Source organism: Capricornis sumatraensis, chromosome 2 (assembly GCF_032405125.1).
Source record: "Capricornis sumatraensis isolate serow.1 chromosome 2, serow.2, whole genome shotgun sequence".
Classification (NCBI taxonomy): Eukaryota; Metazoa; Chordata; class Mammalia; order Artiodactyla; family Bovidae; genus Capricornis; species Capricornis sumatraensis.
The window spans coordinates 89,150,066-89,174,255 of record NC_091070.1 but is presented as its reverse complement, the minus strand read 5'-3'; the positions used below and the strand labels follow the sequence as shown (position 1 = coordinate 89,174,255).

Genomic DNA, 24,190 nt, shown 5'->3' with positions numbered 1-24,190 from the left:
GCTGCGATTCATGGGGTTGCAGAGAGTCAGACACAACTGAGCGACTGAACTGAACTGAGTACCCTCCAAGTCCATCCATGTTGCTGTAAACGGAAAAAGTTCATTTTTCATGGCTGAATAGTACTCCATTTGTATGTATACATCTTCATTTATCTGTTTGTGGACATTTAAGTTATTTCCATATTTTGGCTATTATAAATGATGTTGCTATGAACACTGAGCTGCCTGTATCTCTTTGAATTAGTCTGTTCTCTTTCTTCAGATATATTCCCAGAAGTGGAATTGCTGCATCATAGGGTATAGCTCTACCTTTTGGTTTTTGAGAAACCTCCATTCTGTTTTCTACAGCAGTTGTATCAATTTACATCCCCACAAACACTATACAAGAGCTCTCTTTTCTCCACATCCTCACCAACAGGTTAGTTGTGCCCTTTTTGACTGATGATAGCCATGCTGACAAGTGTGAGGTAATATTCAATGTGGTTTTGGTTTTGTATTTCTCTGATTAGTGATGGTGAGTATATTTTCATGTGCCTGTTAGCCATCTATATATTTCTCTTGGAAAAAAATATCTACTCAGGTCTCCAGCTCATTTTAAAAATCAAGTTGTTTGTTTTTTTGATACTGAGTTGAATAGGCTGTTTATATGTTCTGGATATTAACTCCTTATTAGTCGTATCTGCAAACATTTTCTGTCATTCAATACGTTGTCTTTTTGTTTATGTTTTCCTTTGCTATGCAAAAGCTTTTATGTTTGATTGGGTTCCATCTGTTTGTTGTGGCTTTTGCTTCCTTTGCCTTAGGAGACAGACCAAAAAAAATATTACTATGATACATCTCAAAGAGTGTTCTGCCTATGTTTTCCTCTAGGAGATTATGGCTTCTGATCTTTAATTTTGAGTTTATTTTTGTATATGTATTTTTGTATACATTCTAATTTCATTCTTCTACATGTAGCCCCTCAGTTTCCCACACCACTTTTTGAAGAGTCTGTCTTTTTCCCATTGTATATTCTTGTCTCTTTTGTCCTAGATTAATCAACCATAACAGTGTGGGTTTATTTCTGGGCTCTCTATTCTTTTCCATTGATCTATGAGCCTGTTTTTATGCCAGTACTACACTGTTTTTATGACTGTAGCTTTGTAGTATAGTCTGAAGTCAGGGAGCATTAATGAGTTTACTTAATACAGGTATCTCAATATTTGAGGAAGAGTTACAGTGGAAATGTGTATCATTTACTGTCTCCCAGGGCATGCAGAACAATGGTGCTTAGAAATAGTAGATACTGAAATACCTATAGAATGTGTGCTTTTCTATAGAATTTCTTTTTGTCAATTTTCCTTCATTTGTTGATTTGAAATAGAAACTTTATTAGAGGACATACCTATATAAACTTTGAAATTGATGCAAAAATAAATTGTGGTGAATATAATCTCTTTCCCATGGTAAATAGAAACTGAAACTGAAAGTTGCTCAGTCGTGTCCGACTCCTTGTGATCCCATGGACTATACAGTCCATGGAATTCTCCAGGCCAGAACACTGGAGTGGGTAGCCTTTCCCTTCTCCAGGGGATCTTCCCAACCCAGGGATTGAACCCAGGTCTCCCTCATTGCAGGTGGATTCTTTACCAGCTAAGCCACAAGGGAAGCCCATGGTAAACAGAAAGGCATGTATTTCCAACTAGGTAGCTTTCTTTCATAGAAACACTTTCCTTAGTTTCTATTTCAGTTTAAGTTCCTGTGGAACACAGTGCACCATTCCCAAGTTTGCCATTGCTACTGTTGCAGATTTTAAAACTTAGACTTTTAGTTACCTTAGCTATAAATTGAGTAGTCAGACTTTTCTCACATATTCTCTTTCAGTGCCTATTTCATGTTTTAAAAACTCCTTCTAATCTTCTAAATATTTTAAAAATAAATATTAAATAAGTTTCTAGGATACACAGAATATAATATCTTTCTGTCAGTTTCTTAGGATACTAGCACCTTTTTAGATTTCTTTGCTTAGCCTGATTTTTTTCAAGTTGCTTAAAAATGGTTTTATGCAATTAAACTGAGGTGTTTTGATTTATAATTCAATAAGTTCCAGATTAATACTGAAGATACATATCTAATTTTGTTCTAACCTGAAACTCCGCTAAGACAATACTAAAGGCATTTTCTTAAAATAGATAAACCTATAAATGTGAGTAATATGGGAAATGATAAATAAAGTGTTAGAAGCTAGAAAGCAGATGGATATTGTGTGCAGAAAAGAGTTAACATAGTATTCCTGAGACTGTTACCCTTACCCACTTGTAAGGCTGGTAATTGGCTGGCATTGGGAACTTGGGATTTGGGGGAAGATTTTCACCATTCCCTAAATGAGAAAGGTATTTCATTGCGCCCAGGCTATTTGTACAAACAATATAGTTTGTACTCAACACTTGCTTTCCCTATGGGAGTCTGGAATTTGGGGGTTGGGCAAAGAGTGTTTATATAACTAAGCTCCAATAAAAAAACTTTGGCACTGAGTTTCTCACAAGCTTCCCTGGTAAATAACATTTCACATGTGTTGTCACAACTCATCAAGGAAGGAATTAAGCATATCCTCTAACTCTCCTCAGAATTCTTGGAAGCTTGTGCTTGGTTTCCTTTGGACCTTATGCCATATATATTGAAACCTTTACTGATTTTGCCCTATCCTTGCAACAAAATGTAACCGTGGTATATAAGTCCTATTAGCAAATCACTGAGGCTGAGGGTGGTCTTAGGGATCATCAACACAATGTGATGAATCCCAAGCTAGTAGTGAGGAGGAGTGAGAACCAACTTGATAAATATTTCAGAATCTTCAAAAGTTTCAGGAACCAACAGAACCAAGTACCACTGGAACTGAGAAGTGGAAGTGACTGGAACAGACGTGGATAAAATCTGTTTACGAGCAGCTAAGTCCCTAAATGCAAAGAAAGAACTAAAGAGCCTCTTGATAAAAGAGGAGAGTGAAAAAGTTGGCTTAAAGCTCAACATTCAGAAAACTAAGATTATGGCATCTGGTCCCATCACTTCATGGCAAATAGATGAGGAAACAGTGGAAACAGTGACAGACTTCATTTTGGGGGGCTCCAGAATCACTGCAGATGGTGACTGCAGCCATGAAATTAAAAGACACTTGCTCCTTGGAAGAAAAGTTATGACCAACCTAGATAGCACATTACAAAGCAGAGACATTACTTTGCCAATAAAGGTCTGTCTAGTCAATGCTGTGGTTTTTCCAGTAGTCATGTATGGATGTAGAAGTTGAACTATAAAGAAAGCTGAGCGGTGAAGAATTGATACTTTTGAACTTCGGTGTTGGACAAAACTCTTGAGAGTCCCTCGGACTGCAAGGAGATCAAACCAGTCCATCCTAAAGGAAATCAGTCCTGAATATTCATTGGAAGGACTGAGGCTGAAGCTCCAATACTTTGGCCACCTCATGTGTAGAGTTGACTCATTGGAAAAGACTCTGATGCCCGGAGGGATTGGGGGCAGGAGGAGAAGGTGACGACAGAGGATGAGATGGTTGGATGGCATCACTGACTTGATGGACATGAGTTTGAGTAAACTCTGGGAGTTGGTGATGGACAGGGAAGCCTGGCGTGCTGCAGTCCCTGGGGTTGCAAACAGTCAGACACAACTGAGAGACTGAACTGAAGTCCCTAAATCTCTTTCCCTAGTCCATGCCCTGAAATGCCACTTATTCATTCTGGCAGATACCTGGGTGTTTATTCTCTGTAGAGGCTACTCTGACCTAGAGTATAAGTTAGATGGCAGGCACAGTTGATAGTCTGGTACCATTCCAAAAACAAGGAGACTAGTGATAAATATCAATCAAAGGGAGTCTCCCATGCCCAAACTCTCTTCCATGACTAGATTCGCAAAGTGTTGTAAACCACAGCTTTATGCTCTGAAGGATTTTTCCTCCTGAGAAATCTGATCAGTCCAAGAGGAAAGACCCAAATGTAACAATTCCAGTATCAGGGGTTCCCTAACAAATTGTCTAGCCAATCTGTCTACTGTGTACATGCCTCACCCACATGCTGAGAGCTTCCACTCTTAATTATGAAAAGACAGCCAAGGATAACTGGATAACTCTAAAGTTTTCAATGAAAGATGGAGATCCCAACAAACTAATAGAAAAAGAAAAGTACAAACAAAAAACTAGACAAACAATCCCATAATTAGTAGATGTGGAGAGATAAGAAAATCTACTGCACTCAAGAAACAAAAACAAGACGCTATTAATAAAAAAATTCAGAGAACAAAAAAGAGCTCTTAGAAATTAAACAAGCTAATAGAAATGAAAATGTCAAGAGAGGGGCTAGAAGTTGGAGAAATCTTCCCCCCAAAACCTAGAGAATTAAGACATATTGAAAAATAGAGAAGAGGTAAGAAAAAGATCTGTCTTGGAAGTCCAACAGCCAAATGTTAGGGGGTTCCAGCGAGAACAGAAACAAAGGAGGGGAGAAAGATCAATGAAAAAACTGAAGAATGTTTCTCCAAACCAAAGCATACATATGGCTAAACTGAAAGGGCATGTTCAATGCCCAGCAAAATGTATAGAAGACATGAAGAGAGATCATTTTGGAACTCTAGGGTCAAAGAAAAATCTAATAGGTTTCAAGAAAATAAAAACAATTCACTTGGAAAGGATCAAGAAACAGAATGGCTTTCAAGCTTCAATCACAACATTCAAAGTGGAACAACACCTTAAAAGTCTTTAGGGAAAATTATCTCCAACTTAGAATTCTATAGCTGCTTAAACTATCAGTAAAATATAACAGTAGAACAAAAATATTTGACATAAAAAGCTCCCCCAAATTGCTTATCAAGCATATTTTCTCAAGAAGGTTCTAGAGAATTACTTCACTGAAAGGTATGCAATAAGGGATTAACTCAGCAGGCCATAATTGTATAAACTCTACACATTCCACAGAAAGATCTGGTTCTTGCCTAGCACTTGGGAGGTATTTCTGAATCCTTGGAGTATCCTGCCTGATAAGAACACCTTTGTTTACCTGGGGACTTGGGTCATACCAAATAATTTATGCTAACAATGTGATTTATGGTAGCCATGTGACCACCATAATAATTTATGCTAATATATGATTTATATGACCTAGACCATTTAATATGTTTGACCTTTGAAGAGGTGGGAGACTGAGTAATTAAAATTCGCCAGGGAGACCATGCCTATTTGACCGATTCCCAATAAAAAAAACCCTGGACACCATGTCTTAGGTGAGTTCTCCTGGCTGGCAATACTTTATAGGTGTTGTCACATTTGTTGCTAAGAGAATAAGCACTGTCTATAAGACTACTGGGAAAGGACAACTGGAAATCTATCCTGGTTTCTCCTGGACAAAAAGAAACCTTAGAAATTTAATTCAGTAACCTAATTTTATAAATAAAGCTATGCTTTAGAGATGAAGTGGACTAAGAACACACGAGAAATTAAAAGGATTAAAACCTTGGTGTCCTGACTCCTAATTCAAGGTTCATAGGGATCCTGGTTTTCTCTGATACATCTATACATTTAGATCTTTGATGGTACAGAGTTCAATTCCTTAATTTCCAAGGAGGCAAATACTGCTTTATTAATAATAGTCATACATGTGTCACTGCAACTACTTGTTCATTGTGCAAGATATGCAGAATTAATATGCCCAAGAAAAATATACTCGGAAACCAAATAATCTGTTTAGTAAAATATAATGACCTAGAAGCAGTTTAACATCTTTATTTTGTGCTCTTTTGCAGACTATAAAGTAACTTTACTATACCCTTTACTTAACTAGAAGTAGATTTTTTAAAAAGCATAAATAACTATTTATTTCAGGAATGAAGTATTAATTTTTTAAGGAGGAAAATCATCCCAAAATAAAACAGGTTACTATGGGCTACTATGGGCACCCCACTCCAGTACTCTTGCCTGGACAATCCCATGGACAGAGGAGCCTGGTAGGCTGTGGTCCATGGGGTCGCAAAGAGTCAGACACAACTGAGCGACTTCCCTTTCACTTTTCACTTTCATGCATTGGAGAAGGACATGGCAACCCACTCCAGTGTTCTTGCCTGGAGAATCCCAGGGACGGGGGAGCCTGGTGGGCTGCTGTCTATGGGGTCACACAGAGTTGGACATGACTGAAGTGACTTAGCAGCAGCAGTAGCAGCATGGGCTACACATTAGTTTACCATGCATAGCTTTCTTATTGAAAATTTAATATACCTTATATTAAGGAATAAACATAATTTATTTCTGAACTAAGAATTTCATACATTATAGATTTAAACTTTGGAAACTAAACTGAATTTGTGATGAAACTGTGGTACCCTTTAAAAAGTTTTTCCATATACAATTCCTCATTGTATATTACTGATTTTTCATAAAACCTTTCACACTTTTCAAATTAGGAAGATAGCAGAATTGCTTTTTGGAAATAAAGAGACAGAGAGCCAAATTCATTGGACAATATCATTCTAACTGATAATGGTGGTCATAAAAAGAGGCAGAATGTATCAGAAGTAACAGAATATCCCAGGGGAGAAAGAAGCAGAAAGAACACTGATTATTTTCTTTCCATCTAGATATCTTAAGGACAATAACAGTTTGACCATCATCAGTGATGGTAATCATTCACATTAGCTTAAAACCTGCTAACTCCATGGTATGACAGAAAAGTTCTAGAGTACACAGTATCACCTCCAACCAGCCCAGGTGGCTTGATTAGCAACTGGGCAAAGTTCTAAATGATAGCTGTGGAAAGAACACACAAGTTTAAGAAAATACTACTTAAGCATTTTTGTGTGTGTGTGTGTGCGCTCAGTTGTGTTCGACTATTTGTGACCCCATGAACTGTGGCCCACCAAGCTCCTCTGTCCATTTCCAGGCAAGAATACTAGAGTGGGTTGCCATTTCCCATTTCAGGGGATCTTCCCCACCCAGGACTTGAATCTGCACACCTTGCGTCTCCTGCATTGGCAGGTGGATTCTTTACCACTGTGCCCCTTGGGAAGCCCTAAGCATTTTTTTGAAAAATTCATTTTTAATTGGAGAATAACTGCTTTACAATATTGTGTTGGCTTCTGCCATATATCAATATGAATCAGCCGTAGGTATGTCCCCTCCCTCTTGAACCTGCCTCCCACTTTCTAGCCCTCTAGGTTGTCACAGAGCACCAGATTTAAGCTCACTGTATCATACAGCAAATTTCCACTGGCTAAGTTGACATATGGTAATGTATACGTTTTAGTGCTACTCTCTCAATTTGTCCCCCCACAATCATTTTTATACTGAGAGACTAAAGTTGAAAAAAATTGTAGCACATGATCAATAAGCTAATGGAAAATAGCAGCTGTAATAATTGAATTTTTGTTAAAAGTTAGAATATATATATTAGAAATACAGTTATATCTTATCATATAAAGCAGATGATTCTAAATATTTAAATATTTACATCCTAAACAAACTAAACTTTGATTGATTTTAACAGACACTGTGAATTTTAAGTTAAATCTAATCTAATACAGACAGTGTGTTTTAATCTAATACAGACAGTGTGTTTTAATCTAATACAGACACTGTATTAGATTTCGGAACTAGGTCACACAGTAAGAAGAGATTTTTTTTTAAGAAACCCTCAAATTCTAGATGCTTTATCACTGTCAGATAATGAGAACTACACGTCTTAGATATCAGTGAGACTAACCACTTTACAAATTAAACAACTGGCTCGGAAAACTAGTGATTTGGAAAATATCAATTAGCCAGGTAAAACAGAATTTGGAGTAGAACTCAGACTTTTAGAATTGATGAAATTATACTACTTTAAATAGATCCCTTAAAGTTATAACAAAAAGATAACAAGGATACGTAATTCATAAAAGTTTGTCTTAATTTAAAACAAATTAGATGCAAAGTTCAACTTTGCTAAACCTAGAGATTCTCTGCAGATGAAAAGAATTTCTTTTAAATTCCTTTACCTTACCATGAATTTGCCCTACCATCCAAATCATTAAGCACTGATCTACATATGTAACGGTGCTAGGTGCTGAAGAGCATGCAAAACTTCCTTCAAAACAAATATACACCAGTGACCAACCTAAAGCAATGGACAGTATAGCAGAGCGAGGCAGACACTGATGGTGCATCATGGGATGTATGGTACTTTCTTTATACTTGTTCAAACTTAGAACAAAAGCAACTTCCCATAAGTTAAGGTGTAGATTATTTAGAGTTCATTTTAACTAATGTTGTTGTTCAGTCGCTAAGTCGTGTCTGACTCTTTGTGACCCAAGGATTGCATGTCAGCCTTCCCTGTACTTCACTATCTTCTGGAGTTTGCTCACATTCATGTACATTGGGTCAGTGATGCTATCTAACCATATCATTCTCTGCCATCCCCTTCTCCTCCTGGCCTCAATCTTTCCCAGCATCAAGGTCTTCCCCAATGAGTCAGCTCTTCACATCAGGTTGACAAAGTATTGGAGCTTCAGCTTCAGCATCAGTCCTTCCAATGAATACTCAGGATTTGATTTCCTTTAGGATTGACTGGTTTGATATCCTTGCTGTCCAAGGGACTCTCAAGAGCCTTCACCAGCACTTTAATTCAAAATCATCAGTTCTTCAGCACTCAGCCTTTCTTATGGTCCAACTCTCACCTCCATATATGACTACTGGAAAAACCATAGCTTTGACAATAAGGACTTTTGTTGGACACTTTAGGTCTTACTCTCATTAAATTTCAAACAAAACTCTGCAACTTTTTCAGGAAGGATCCATTTCATTGAGGTATAATATATGTATGCAGGTGTACAATTTGATGAATTTTGTCATACTTTAACAACCTAAGAAACCACTATTTCTGTCAAAAACAGAATATTTCCACACCCTCTAAATTTCATCCTGCTTCTTTGTTGTATATCCTTCCCTTCTGGCTCAGGTCCTAAGCAACTGGTGATCTATTTTCTGTGTCTGGGTTTTCTAAAATTTAAAATAAATGTAGTGGTATAGTATGAGCTGAGCTCATTTTTTTGTTCATCTGACCTACTTTAGATTCATCCTTGTTGTGCTTATCACTAGCACGTTCCTATCTTACTGCCAAATATACTTCTTTGTATACTTTATATCATATTTTGTTTATCCCTTTGCATTTTATGGATATCTGGGTCAGTTTCAGTTTTGGCCATTGTGAATAAATCTACTTGGAACATTCACACTCAAGTTTGTGCAGAGACATAGGCTTTCCTTTCTGTTGGGCATCTAGAACTTCAGTAGCTGTTTTATGATGTGTTTCACTTTTTAAAACCTGTCCAACTGTTTTTCAAAGTGGTTATAAAATTTTACATTCCTAACATCAGGGTATACTTTCTTATTAATTCACATCTTTGCCAATACTTGGTATGATCTTTTAAATTTCACTCTTTCCAGTCAATATTTAATGGTATCTCACTGTTGCAATTTTTGTCTTCCTGATGAGTAATCTTGAGTGTCTTTTCATGTGTTTTTTGGTCATGAATATGTATTCTTTTATCAAGTGTCTTTCAAAATATTTGCCCATATACTTTGGATTTTCCTATTGTTAAGGAAAATTAGAAAGAAAAAGGGAAATTAGAAAATATCTCAAGACATAAAATGATGTAGCTTTTTTGTTACACTGAAGTAATTTTTTTTCTATTCTTAAGTTTGTTGAGGTTTTATCATAAAATGGTGTTCAGTTCAGTTCAGTTCAGTTGCTCAGTCATGTCTGACTCTTTACAACCGCATGGACTGCAGCATGCCAGTCTTCCCTGCCCATCACCAACTCCCAGGGCTTGCTCAAACTCATGGCCATCGAGTTGGTGATGCCATCCAACCATCTCACCCTCTGTCATCCCCTTCTCCTCCTACCTTCAGTCTTTCCCAGCATCAGGGTCTTTTCCAGTGAGTCAGTTCTTTGCAACAGGTGGCCAAAGTATGGGAGTTTCAGCTTCAAGCTGAAACTTTATAGTCCAAGCTTTCTTTATAGTCCAGCTCTCACATCCCCACATGACTACTGGAAAAACCATAGCTTTGACTGGATGGACCTTTGTTGGCAAAGTAATGTCCCTGCTTTTTAATATGCTGTCTAGGTTGGTCATAGCTTTTCTTCCAGGGAGCAAGCATCTTTTAATTTCATGACTGCAGTCACCCTGGGCAGTGATTTTGGAGCCCCCAAAATAAAGTCTCTCATGGTTTCGTTTCCTCATCTATTTGCCATGAAGTGATGGGACCGGATGCCATGATCTTAGTTTTCTCAATGTTGAGTTTTTTAAGCCCACTTTTTCACTCTCCTCTTTCACTTTCATCAAGAGGCTCTTTAGTTCCTCTTTGCTTTCTGCCATAAGGGTGGTGTCATCTGCGTATCTGAGGTTAAATTTTGTCAAATACCTTTTCTGCGATCTATTGAAAACGTGGAATCTTTTATTCTGTTAATATGGTGTATCACATCGATTGATTTTCCTATTCTGAACCATCCTTACATCTCAGGGGTGATTCCCACTTGGTCATGGTGTGCTGTTGGATATTTTTAATGTGCTGCTGGATTCAGTTTGCTAATATTTTGTTGAGGACTTTTGAATCTATGTTCATTAGGAATACTGACCTGTAGTTTTCTTTTCAGGTGGTATCTTTGACTTTAGTACCAAGGTGATGATTGTCTCAATGAACTTGTTAGGAAGTGTTCTCTCCTCTTCAATTTTTTTGAAATATTTGAGAACTGACACTAATTCTTTAAATATTTGGTTGAATGGTCCAATGAAGCCATGTGTCTGGAGTTTTCTTTATTGGGAAGTTTTTGATTATTGATTCACTCTCCATGTTAGTTGTAGGTCTGTTCATACTTTCTTCATGATTCAGTCTTGGTGTGTCTCTGGGAGTTTATCCATTTCTTCTAGGTTATTCAAGTTTTGGTACATAAATGTTTGTAGTAGTCTCTTATGATCCTGTTTATTTCTGTGGCATCAGTTGTAATGTCTCATCTTTCATTTCTACTTTTACTTATTTTGTCTTTCTTATTAATTGGCTAGCTAAGAATCTGTCAATTGTTCAGCTTTTCAAAAAACTTAGTTTCATCAATTTTTCTATTATTTTTAAATTGTATTTTATTTCTGCTCTAGTCTTTCTTATCTCCTTCCATCTGCTAATTTTGGACTTAGTTGGTTCTTTTGTCCCCCAGCTCCTAGACATATAAAATTAGGCTATTCATCTGAGATCTTTCTTCTTTTTAAATACAGATGCTTATTGGTTTAGAAATCTCTCTTAATACTGCTTTTTCCATAACCCATTTGTAGTATGCTGTGTTTTCTTTTGTCATAACTTATTTTCTAATTTCCTTTTTGATTTCTTCTTTGACCCAGTGGTTGTTCAAGAGTATATGAATTTCCATATATTTGTAAATTTTCTAGTTTTACTTCTGCTACTGAGTTTTAGTTTCATTCCAGTGTGGTCAGAAAAGACCCTCTGCATGATTTTAATCTTCTTAAATATGCTAAGACTTGAGAAGAATATATATTTTGTTGCTGTTGTGTGAAATGTTCTATATATGTCTGCTAGTGCCATTTGGTCCATAGCATGGTTCAAATGCTCGCTTTCTTTATTGATCTTCTGTCTGTATGCTTTATCCATTATAGAATGTAGGGCATTGAAGTTTCTTACAGTTATGATATTAGTGTCTTATTTCTCCTTTCAATTTTATCAATGTTTGTTTTATACGTTTAGGTACTCTGGTGTTGGATGCATACTCATTCATAATTGTTACATTTTCCTGGTGGATTCACCCTTTTAGCATAATATAATGTCCTTCTTTGTCTCTTATGACAGTTTTTGACTTGAAGCCTATTTTGTCTAACTAAATTAACACCTACATTCTTTGGTTATTTTTTATAGTATCTTTTTTCATCCTTTTACTTTTACTCTATGTGTGTCCTTAAGTTGAAAGTGAGTTTCTTATACATAGCATATTGTTGGGTCTTTCATTTTTTTAGTTCATTCAGCAACTCTTATGTCGTTTGACTTCAGAGTTTAATCAATTTACATTTAAAGTACTATTAAAAAGAAATTATTTATATTGCCATTTTGTTGATGTTTTCCTATTAGTCTTATAGTTCTTTGGTCTGTTATTTCTCTCTGGCTGTCTTCCTGTTTTGTTAATTTTTGGTATTAATACATGTTGTTTTCTTTTCCCTTTTACTTTTGTGTAACTTCTATAGCATATGTGTGTGTGTTTACCTTAAGGCTTACAAAAATATCCTACATAACAGTCTATTTAAAGCTGATAAATTCAATTGCATACAAACTCTGTATTTAAACTTCTGCCCACACTCCAACCTTTTAGTGTCATCATTTATATCTATTTATCTTGTGTATCTTTTAATATCTTTAATAGTCTTTATATTTTTCTTACCTTTTATACCAGAATTGTTATTTACCCACCACCATTATAGTAATACAATTTCTGTATCTGTCTGTATACTTGTCTTTATCAATGAGTTTCATACTTATGCTATTGTTACTTTTTAGCATCATTTTCAACCTGAAGAGCTCGCTTTAGCATTTCCTATAAGACAAGTCTAGTAGTGAACTCTTCTAGCTTTTGTTTATCTGGGAAAATCATTCTCTCTCCATTTTTTTGAAGGATAATTTTGCAGAGTATGTTATTCTTGCTTGGCAGTCCCACGCCCACCCCCTCCCCCTTATCCCTTTAATTAGATTATCCCGCTTGTTTTCTGACCTGTGAAATTTCTGCTGAAAAATCTCTCATAGCCTTATAGGGGTTCCCTTGTATGTGACAAGTTTTTTCCTTCTCTGCTTTCAAAATTCAAAGGTCTTTGACTTCTGATAATTTGATTATAACATGTCTTGGAGTGTGTGCATTTCTTTATATTCTTTTGACTTCTTGAATCTGGATGTCTATTTTCTACTCCACTTTTGGGAAGTTTTCAGTCATCATTACTACTGAATAACCTTTCTGGTATTTTCTTTTCTGTCTGGGATTCAATGTGTATATTGGTTTGATGGTGTACCAGTAAGTCCCTTTAGCCTTGTTTATTCCTTTTTCTTTTTCTGACTGAATTATTTCCTGCGATTTGTCTTCAGATTCATTGATCCTTTCTCTTGTTTTATTATCCAGTCTGTTGACAAACCACTGAATTTTTCACTTTAGTTTTCATTTTCTTCAGCTCCATGATTTTGTACTTTTATATATATATATACATATATATATATATACATATATATATATATATATACACATTTTTGTTCACACTGCGTGGATTGTGGAATTATAGTTCCCTGACCAGTGACTGAACTTATGCCCCTTGTAGTGGAAGTGTGAAGTCCTATAACTGGATGATGAGAAATTGCCTTGATATTTTCTATCTCTTTTGAAGTTCTGCTTTGTTGAAATTGTTCATGCTTTGGTCTGTTGCCTGTGGTTAGCATCCTTATAACAGTTATTTTGAATTTTCTGTCAGGCAAATTATATAGCTCTGCTTCATTGGGGTTTCTGGATATTTATTTTGTTTTGTTTGAAACATCTTTGATTCATTTTCCTCAGCCTCAACTCTCTGCATTAGTTATACATTATACAAAATAGGTATTATACATCATAATACATTATACAAAAAATAGGTATTATACAAAATAGGTATCTCCCAAAATCTTCACGGACTGGCCATGAACAGCAGAATACTGTCATCAACCAACTTTTCCAGAGACTATGGGGCCCTCAATCAACTCTTTCCCTCCTCAGGGAGTAGCAGGAAGTTGTTGCCCAGGTTTCTTCACTCTCTGCTGAGGAAGTAGGGGAGCTATATTGTTTGCCAGTTGAAGGTGCTGTCCCCATTCTCCTCCAGGTAGCTAAACTGTATTGGACACCTCAGACTTCCAAGACTGGTAAGATAGAAGGTCTCACCTCTGGGGAGCACCCTACGAAACACTGGGGTGCTGGACATATGAACTAACCCCTTCCTTTGGGAGAAGCGCAGAGCTAGGTCTCGTCCCAATTGTATGGCACTGCGCTGGGGTCAGGGACTCTAATGTGAGTCTGTCCCAAACCTCCTCACTGGTTTTGATGATTTTGTTTTGTATTCACCTGCTATACAGGAGACTTTCGATTAATTTCTGGATTTCTCACACAAGGAATTTGTGAATTGTTGCTGAATTGGTATGTTTGTAGGCGGATGGAGGGTCCATCACTATCTTGCTGATGTCACCCCAACATGGCTTCTATTTTCCCCTGTTGTTGACAGTGTTACTGTGAGCAAAAGTTTAGGTTGCTGGTTATTTTCTCTCAGCATTTTTTAAATGTTTCACCATCTTCTGGATTCCTTAGTTGTTAATGAAATGCCAAAATAAACTAATTTTCATTCCTTTTTTTGTAATATTTGTATCGAGTTGTTTTAAACACAGTTTATCTTTGGCATTTTAAGATATTACTCTTTGTTCATTTACCTTTAACCTGTCTTGGATTTTTTTTGCTCTCTGAATTTTTTTTTTTTTCTCTCTGAATTTTAAATTTAGCATCTTTCATAAATTTGGGCAAATTCTAAGACATTATTTTTTAAAGTAATTTCTGTAAGATTCCAATACATTGGACCTGTTCATTATATATTAATTCTTTAATCTCTGTTCTTATTTTCCATCTTTTACTTCTGTGAGATATATTTTGGGTGATTTCTTCCTCATATCTTTCAGCTTAATGATTTCTTTTTAGCTATTTAATTTGTTCAGTTCATTTCAGTTTGTAATTTAAATTGTTTTTCATTAAAAAATTATTTTTCCAAATGTGCCTAGTTAATTTACATTATTCATCATGTATCAATAGTGTTACCTTATTAAATCAAATAAATAGACATGTTATACTATATGTTTGATAATTCTGACATCTTCGATCTTTGAAAGGAAGAGTCCTCAGAGTGATTTTTCATTTTGAGCTCATGTTCCTTTGAATTTTGTCAGAATTCTGGGTTTATAGTATACGTCTCAACAGATTATTTGGATTTGCTCCCTCCAGGTGCTTGAGGTTACCACCAAGTCAGGGTAACATTAAACTACATTTTTCCAGTTGAGCTTTTTCCTCCTCTAAAATCACAGAAGTGTGATATCAGGCTTCAAACCTGTGTGAGAATAAGCTTGCTATGCATTTTCAGAGAAGACCTTTTCCCTCAATTTGTATCTCCTTCACCCACAGCCATGGCAGAGACAAGCACAAATTCCACCACCAACCTCTGAAAACCTTTCTTTCTCCCTAATTCATGTACTTAAGATGTGTATTTCAAGAATTCTAGCCTTTAACTGGAGGGGAGGAGTTCTCTGATTAGACCTCACCACAAGGTATTGCCTCCAATGTCACCTCTTCATACTAATGTGTTGTCACTCCAAGACACTGAAATTCAGGATTTAGGTTAGCAGGAAGCACCAAGCAACCACCCCCAAAACCCAAGACAAACATCTGTGTGGTACTTTACAATTTCACATTCACTTCTTTTTTTATGGCTTCTTGTCTCTGAAGAACTTCCTCACTTACAAACTCAATCATTCACTGAAAGGGATTAAATGCTCTCTGCAGCATTTTAAGACATTTCTCTGAGTCTTTGTTCATGCAGATGGCCCTGGTTTCTACTTCTATAAACTAGGAGGTAAGGGTCATAAGCTGAGTAAGAAGGAGGAAGAAAGTTTGCTGAAGAGTGGAAAAGGTTTGAAATGGTGGGAAATGGGAAAGCAAGATAAACAGCGAATACTAAATAATAAGCAGTATAAATGGTATTCAGAAAAGTTCATAGGCAGGAGACCACTTGACAAGACTTTATAGCTCATGGGCTATACAGTAGTCTCATTTCTCATACATATTAGACATAAAACCTTGGATAAATCACACTGTTTATACCTACCTATTTCATAGGGATTGTGAAGACATGTGTTGTGAAGTGCTTTGAAAATACTAAATCACATAGAATGTAAGACATTGTAATCATGTTTTTGCCATAGAAATGTATCTCAAACTCTTGCTTTACAGATGCTCTCAAGAAAAACAGAATCTAGTTAATGGACAGAACAGTTTAGTAGATTTGGATAAAAGCAGTTTATAATCACAGTTATGGATAAAAATCTAACACTGAGAAAAGTATAGTTTCCAGTAGACAGTAACTGACTCATGAGGTGAGACTTAATTTGTTTTGCAGGCTTTTCTGTTTAATAGAATTTGTTAAAACCAAATTAGCAAAGCCCTAATTATTATGGGCCATTTGCCATGATATAAAAATAGTTTTGCTAAGTAAAACTCTAATATATTAAAGCAACTTCATCAGTAAGATTTTACCTGTAGTAATCAGAAGTAACTAATTGAACCAAGAGAATCTAAGAGAATCTTAGCATTCATATCACAGGCAATGTTTTAGGCACAAAATATAAAGATCTCAGAAAGTACACAAATAATTTACCTCATATATTCATCAAAATTAACTCTCAAATTTTAGATGGTTAAATAGTTTCAAGATTTTGGTCTTTTCAAGATTGTCATCCAAAAATATATTCACTACTGTTCTATGAGTTTAAAATATGATAAAGTAACTTCTTATCCTTAGGGAGTTTCTATTTTAGGTGATAAAAGTACTTTTGGGAGAAATCATAGACCATTATAACAAAATGAAAGTACGTGTTAAGTTGAACTCCATCATGTTCTCTGACATTCCATCAATATTTGGAAGAATACATCAAATGTCAGGGACAATGACAGCAGCCACGTATGTCAGAGTTAAGATTCTGAATTTAATTTTCCTAGCTGTACTGGCATTGTGATTTAGTAACTGCATTTTATTGTGATTAAGCAACTGGCACTCATGTTACAAAACTGCAAGGAAAAAATGTCAATATGGGTCGTGGAGGTGAACTCATTGATTTTGGCATGCATCAACAACACTGCAAAGATACTATCAACTCTCATTTTAAGTCCTTTTACTTGTTCCAATGGTAGGTAGCATGTTTAATCAGATAATTTGTTTTAAAGATTGAACCCTTCTCTGGTACAAGTACAGGAGTGTGAACTTTTCTTTGGTAAAGTACATGTTCTATTAATCATGCTGGAAAAAGTTCAATAGGGGTTTTAAACTTAGTGCATAGGTTTATTATTTTGTTCCAACTATTTGTTCTAGGAGGTAAGTATATAAATCTAATTATTTCAGAAAGGGCTACCTCCCTTTACCTGAATTCCATTCAAGTATGGTCAAGAAAAGAAAGAGTGGTTTAGGCAATCTTAACTTTTTGAAAACCTATTTTTAGAATAATTACCACAATGTATTCGAAGTAGTAATGGTTGTTTTACAAACCTTATTTTTATACTGCTCTATGGTTCTTTGTAACTAAGTCTTTAAGTTAGAATTTAATTTTAAACTACTACTGCTGCTGCTGCTGCCAAGTCGCTTCAGTTGTGTCAGACTCTGTGCGACCCCATAGACGGCAGCCCATCAGGCTCCCCCATCCCTGAGATTCTCCAGGCAAGAACACTGGAGTGGGTTGCTATATGTTTTTAATCAGTGAGAAGTGGATACAACAAATACTTTAAAGAAGTCAAAAGTAAAATGAAACTGGCATTTAATACAACAGATTGGGTAATCAAGAAGCACAACTATTTAAAACAGATATAAGAGTCTTTTGGTTTAAAAAAAAAGTCAAATGTTAAGTTTTATATTTGTCACCATGTAGATTTTCCCTACCACTCTGCTGTAATACAAAGAACTCATTGGGAAAGCCTTATTCGTTCAGAGTGATCCATAGTTCTTCCAGTTACTTGGAATTGATATAAAATTGAATTCAAAAACTGGACATGGAACAACAGACTGATTCCAAGTTGGGAAAGGAATACTCCAGTGCGGTATACTGTCACCTTGCTTATTGAACTTATATGCAGAGTACATCATGCAAAATGCTGGGCTGGAGAAGCACAAGCTGGAATCCAGATTGCAGGGAGAAATGTCAATAACCTCAGATATGTAGATGACACCACCCTTATGGCAGAAAGCGAAGAACTAAAGAGCCTCTTGGTGAAAATGAAAGTGAAAGAGGAGAGTGAAAAAGTTGGCTTAAAACTCAACATTCAAAAAACGAAGATCATGGCATCTGGTCCCATCATTTCATGGCAAATAGATGAGGAAATGAAACCGTGAGAGACTTTATTTTGGGGAGCTCCAAAATCTCTTCTCCAAAATCACTGCAGATGGTGACTGCAGCCATGAAATTCAAAGACACTTGCTCCTTGGAAGAAAAGCTATGACAAACCTCGACAGCATATTAAAAAGCAGAGACATTACTTTACCAACAAACATTGTCTAGTCAAAACTATGGTTTTTCCAGTAGTCATGTATGGATATGAGAGCTGTACTATAAAGAAAGCTGAGCATCAAAGAATTGATGCTTTTGAACTGTGGTATTGGAGAAGACTCTTGAGAGTCCCTTGGACTGCAAGGAGATCAAAACCATCAATTCTAAAGGAAATCAGTCCTGAATATTCACTGGAAGGACTGAAGCTGAAGCTCCAATACTTTGGCCACCTGATGCGAAGAGCTGACTCATTGGAAAAGACCCTGATGCTGGGAAAGGTTGGAGGAGGAGGAGAAGGGGACGACAGAAGATGAAATGGTTGGTTGGCATCAGTGACTCGATGGACATGAGTTTGAGTACGCTCTGGGAGTTGGTGATGGACAGGGAAGCCTGGTGTGCTGCAGTCCACGGGGTCTCAAAGAGTCAGACACAACTGAGTGACTGAACTGAACTGTTTTAAATACAGATTCCTTTGTATTTTTTCTATTGAATATGGAAATGATTTCTGGTTAAAAATGTCTCTTTTGAAATAGGTAAAAATATGTTCTTTTAAGTATAGTTATGTGTCTTAAAATCGTTCGTTTTATAAAAAGACAAGGATAGACAAACAACTTACACTCTTTCTAGGAGACATTCCAAAAGGAAAAAAAAACTTTAGCCCAGCTTCTTTCCAAATTATGTTTTCTAGGATAATAGAACCTTACTGTTTTTAAAAAGTACATGACACAAACAAGATATCCATTTAATAGGAAGACTTTTAGACATTTAAATATCTTCCTCACTAGCTTGGAATAACAGCAATCAAAAGTCTGAAAATCCAATCTGGATATTCTGTAGTTTACGCTGTAGAAGTATACTTTCCGAATTTCAAGCTTAAATATAGATGCTTTTTCCCTATTGTGATAATGTTTAGTCAATTTGTGTTTACCTTAGGGTGAGAGGTATGACTGGGAGAAGGCACAAGGGGACCTCCTGCTGCTGCTGCTGCTAAGTCGCTTCAGTCGTGTCCAACTCTGCGTGACCCCATAGACGGCAGCCCACCAGGCTCCCCCGTCCCTGGGATTCTCCAGGCAAGAATACTGGAGTGGGTTGCCATTTCCTTCTCCAATGCATGAAAGTGAAAATCGAAAGTGAAAAGCGAAAGTGAAGTCACTCAGTCATGCCCAACTCTTAGTGACCTCATGGACTGCAGCCCACCAGGCTCCTTTGTCCATGGGATTTTCCAGCCAAGAGTAATGGAGTAGGGTGCCATTGCCTTCTCCAAGGGGACCTCCAGTGCACTGAAAATGATGCATATCTTAATCTGGGTGGTGGTAACATGAGTATATGCATATATAAAATTTCACCTACCTGTATATGTAAGCTTTATGTACTTTATGGTATATATTTCAAGAAAAAGTAAAAGGGTGTTTAGCTACTTATGAAATGCCCAACTGTTTTACAATGCCTCATTAATATGACTTTATTAGTCAAAATGGTATAGGAAAAAACAAATTATCTGATATGCATGGCTTAAGGACTGCTAATCATGCTTAGGCAAACTATATCTGAAGCTAGAGCAAAGTTTTAGTGATGAGATGTGCTGGTAGTGTATCAGAAATTGCCAGGGAGAATACAGGGTATCAGCTTAACTATAAAGAACTGAAGTGCTGTAACAGTTTAAGCAACAACAAGAAGATCAGAACACCTGCAAATAAATGATATGACTATGGCATGTTTATTTGACTTATTTACCCATGCTTTTTATTTCTGCTTACTGTTTGGGTTTTTGTCACTGTATTGCTTGGACTTCCAAATGGTTGGGAATTCTGTTACATATTCTTAACTGTTGTTTTTAGTGTGGTAAAAAGCTGAATTTATGATTGTGCTTTTAAAATTATGCATTCAACTTCATAGCTATTACTGGAGAAGAGTTGGGTTTACGCAGGAAATACAAATACACAATCTGCCTCAAATGTTTTTTACTTTTGCTCAGAACAATGTTAATTCTCATCACCTCCAAAAGCCTTTGAGAGGATTAGCTGCATAGACCAATATTGTTCTATATTAGTCAGTATTAAGCATATGATGTCACCTTGTTTCCTCCCCTCCTTAAGCTTTTTTTTTTTTTTGGCAGGGTGGGGGGGGAGGGGAGTGGGGTTTTTTTTTTTTTTTTTTGTGGTTGGTTTTTTTTTGGGGGTAATTCTCAAAATTCCGTGGCTTAAATACCACTAGCTGGCACACATGATTGATAAATTTACACTCTCAAACCTGTTTGAAATGGGTCGAATACCTAAGCGCTGCAGAACAATGCAAACCAACCAGCAATTCCTCATAAAAGAGAAAGGGGGTGTGATTAGCTGCCAGCTATTAAGCAAGTTATTGCAAAAACAGTTTGGTGGTTTGTTTCTGCAATAGGCGCAGGTTAAACTAGTATTTTCTCTTAATTAGCTGGAAAAAATAAAAAAGACTAGGCTTTAGGAGGTAGAATAAATAGTCGAGGCATGAAGCCACTGGGGCAAACACACTCGGGGCTTTACGGAGGTCTTTATACTGACCCTCGGGATTGGTTACTGATTATTAACCCTGCCGGGGAACTATCGAACGGAATCTGTGTGAGGCTTATCGAGCCCCGGGTAAGGAGATGCAGGAGGGAATATAAGCTTCTAATAAAAGAAACGCAGTAACAATAGCAGAGGAACAGCTCTGCCTGGTGACGTAATGGCTGGCAGCGGTCCAGCTTCAGCAGAGCTGCTGCTACCTCAGCATCCAACCTCTCTCAACAGAGTCCAGCTTCGGCAGAGCTACCCCGGCTGCTACTTCTTGCGATGCCACTTTGTCGGTGACACCGACACCTTAGCTTACAAGGGCCAGAACGCCAGACAAAGGCTGGTCCTGCTGTTTCAAGTTGTCTGAACACACACTCTCACTCACCACCCGCCCGCCCCCCCCCCCCCCCAACTCCCCAAGCCCCTCAGGAGTCGAATCAATCGGCTGCTTAAGTTTAGGGCCAGAAACCTGGCGCACACTCCGGGCGTGCCTCAGTTTCCCTGGACTGCTCTCGGATCCGCTTCTCCCGGTCCGCACCCCACCCCCTCAACCCGCCACTGATCCTCTGCCCGAGTGAAACGCGGCGGCCCCACTCTCCCGCCCGGCCCCGCGTGCCGGTCCTCCCGCCTTACCTCCGCCAGGTAGAGGTTGAGGAGACAGAGCGTGGAGAACTGGAGACAGGAGGGGAAGCAGTAGAGCAGCCAGTGGGGGAAGAAGTGCAGGTGAGCGGGCGGCCGGAGCAGGGGCAAGGAGCCGCTGAGCGAGAAGGCGGCGGAGAAGAGGGTGGTCCTGAGCGCTGCCCACAGGAGACAGAGGAAGAGACAGAGGCTCTGGTAACTCAGCCGCCGCTCGCGGTACAGGAGCAGCCGCCACAGCTGCAGGTAGGCAAAGGCGAAGAGCGCGGCGTAGAGCAGGGCGTGCAGGATGCTCAGCGCCAACTGCACCGAGCCAGGCACCGCGGCGCCTGAGGCGGCAGCGACCGCGTCTCCGCCGCCCCCGCCGGGCGTCGAGGGCTCGCGGCCGGCCGCCGGACCCGGCACGGAGACCCTCATGAGGGGGCTGGGGGGCGGGCGAAAGAGCGCGGGAAGGAAGGGGCCGGACTCGGAGCCGCCGTCGAGGAGGAGAAGGATGTCCCTCTGACCCCCCACCCACCCCAACCTCCAACCCCAGGAAGCGCCGTGACAGGACCCAGAGCCCCGCGGAGAGCAGCCGCGGCTCCTCGGACCCCGCCTCCTCTCCCCGGCCCCCCACCCCCGGGGGTCTCGGCTCCTCCTGCTCCGGCTCGGCTCGGTAGATGCAAAAAACAACTCTCGGCTGGAGACAATCAGCTGAGAAACCCGAGCATTTGAGGCGCTCGCTCCGCACCTTGGGCTCCAGCCGATTGGCCCAGGAGGGCACGCCCCCTGGGCGCCGCGCTCGGAAGACCACAGGCCATAGGACCCGTCGCTCAGAGACCCCACGATCTCATTGGGCGTTCGCTTTCCCCGCCTGCTCCCTCCCCTTCATTCCCCAACACCGCTGCCGATTGGCCCAACTACTGCACGGCCTACTCGCGCTGGCGGGCGGACTAGACGTCGCCTGTCACCGGGGTGGCTCTTGCCCGCCCCCTGCGCTTCCCATTGGCTGTAGAGGCCGCACAGAAGGCCCACGAGGACAGGGAGGAGCCTCGTGGGTTGTTTTTTCCCTCAGGCGTACGACTCAGATGAGCGGTGCAGGCTGCTGCTGCGGAGGCGGGAGGACAGTGAGCTCTCAGGTAGGGGGAGCGGTTCGCGGTTACTGGGCAGGCAGAGCACGGCCCCGCCTTCTGGCTCTCATCCTTCACGTGGAGGGAACTGTCGGTCCGCAGTCCAGATCCCAGCCGGCAGGTCTTGTCCTCAGGTCTCGGGTACGTAGGTGGCAGCGCGGGTCCTGGAGAAGAGGGCTATGGTATCTGCAAGCAGGGATGCTTGCCGGCATTCGGACCTGGTGGGTCTACCTCAGCAATGACCGCACCACGCGGCTGTGGAGTTTGGCTTAAATAGGGCCTCACCTGAATGCTTCTGTCATGTTTTCTTCTTTTTCCCTAGCGTGAGCGCCTATAAAAAGTGAGCCCTTTGTGGGGAGGAATGAGGCGAAGGCTGAACGGAAGGTCTAAGTAAGAGACCTTTGCCTCCTTCAGGACATGTTCCAGAAGAGAGTGGAATGGAATATGGGAAGGGAGTGGAAAGAGAATGGGATGGGCATGGAAGCTGTCTCTGAGTAGGGAGAAAGTGGGCATTTAAAACTTAGAATTTGGAAAGATACTGTGAGCGTTAAGTTAGGCAAAACGAGAGAATCAGAATTTTAAGTATATGATGGATGTCTGGAGAGGAAAAGGGTAATAGTCTGTGCTTTTTAAATTCCAGATGTATTCCTTCAAAGACCGGACCTGTGTGTGGGTGGATGGTTGCGCTGTATCTAGGGCTCAGAGATAAGGAAACAAATGCTGTATTATATTACTTAATGCTGTAAATAAGTGAGGAGTAAATAGATCTTCCGACATACAGTGGACTGACATATTTGTTGACTTGGGGGGAGGAGAGTTGTTTGGTAACAAAATGAGCAAAGTAGTGCAAAATGATGAGAGAATCATTTGTGTTCCCCTTAGGATGGGTTATTTAAGTTTCCCTGTGAAAGACACTGCTACATTTATTTGTATAGCTAAGACTCAGCCTTTCCTAACTCACCATCCTAAGAAGTGTGTTGCTGCCTTCTTTCCTAGCTACGAGATTCACAGGGAAAGTAAAAGTCTCCAGATTGTGGGACAGCAGTTCAGCCAGGCACCACATGTTGGTGTGTTCTGAGTTCTGTATAGGGTGTGCCGACAAACTGATGGATGTTGAGGTCTGGTACTGTTCTGTGAAGATCCCTCAGATGAAACACTCAGCTGAGCAGGTTGTGCCGTGCAGCCAGCCTACAGGAGGGCAAACTTGGAGTGAGAAGTTCACAAGCCTAATCCAACATCAGTGCTCTACAGAAGGATCTTCGCTTGTTTGTTTGTTTGCAGCATAAGGCATTTGCCTCATGTATTCATAGAGAATGTGGTTAGGCCAGTACACTGATTTGAAAGGGTTCAGAGAGCTCCTCGCCCCAGTGACTTAATTGATTGCAGTTATGTGCTTTTGGAGAAGGAAATGGCAACCCACTCCAGTGTTCTTGCCTGGAGAATCCCAGGGACGGTGGAGCCTGGTGGGCTGCCGTCTATGGGGTCGCACACGACTGAAGTGACTTAGCAGCAGCAGCAGCAGCAATGTGCTTAAGCACATCAATTAAGCATGGATTCAGAGT

The 24,190-nt window shown here is 39.3% G+C and overlaps 1 protein-coding gene across 2 annotated transcripts in view; it reads right to left on the bottom strand.

The window, feature by feature from the left end:
• GPR137C (G protein-coupled receptor 137C) overlaps positions 1-21,936 on the bottom strand; it is a 53,848-nt gene extending 31,912 nt beyond the window's left edge. For both annotated transcript variants that reach the window (XM_068966522.1, XM_068966523.1), the window contains exon 1: positions 21,517-21,936. In XM_068966522.1, coding sequence (XP_068822623.1) covers positions 21,517-21,936 — 420 coding nt within the window. The remainder of the gene's footprint in view (positions 1-21,516) is intronic.
• Between the last annotated feature and the right edge of the window lie 2,254 nt (positions 21,937-24,190).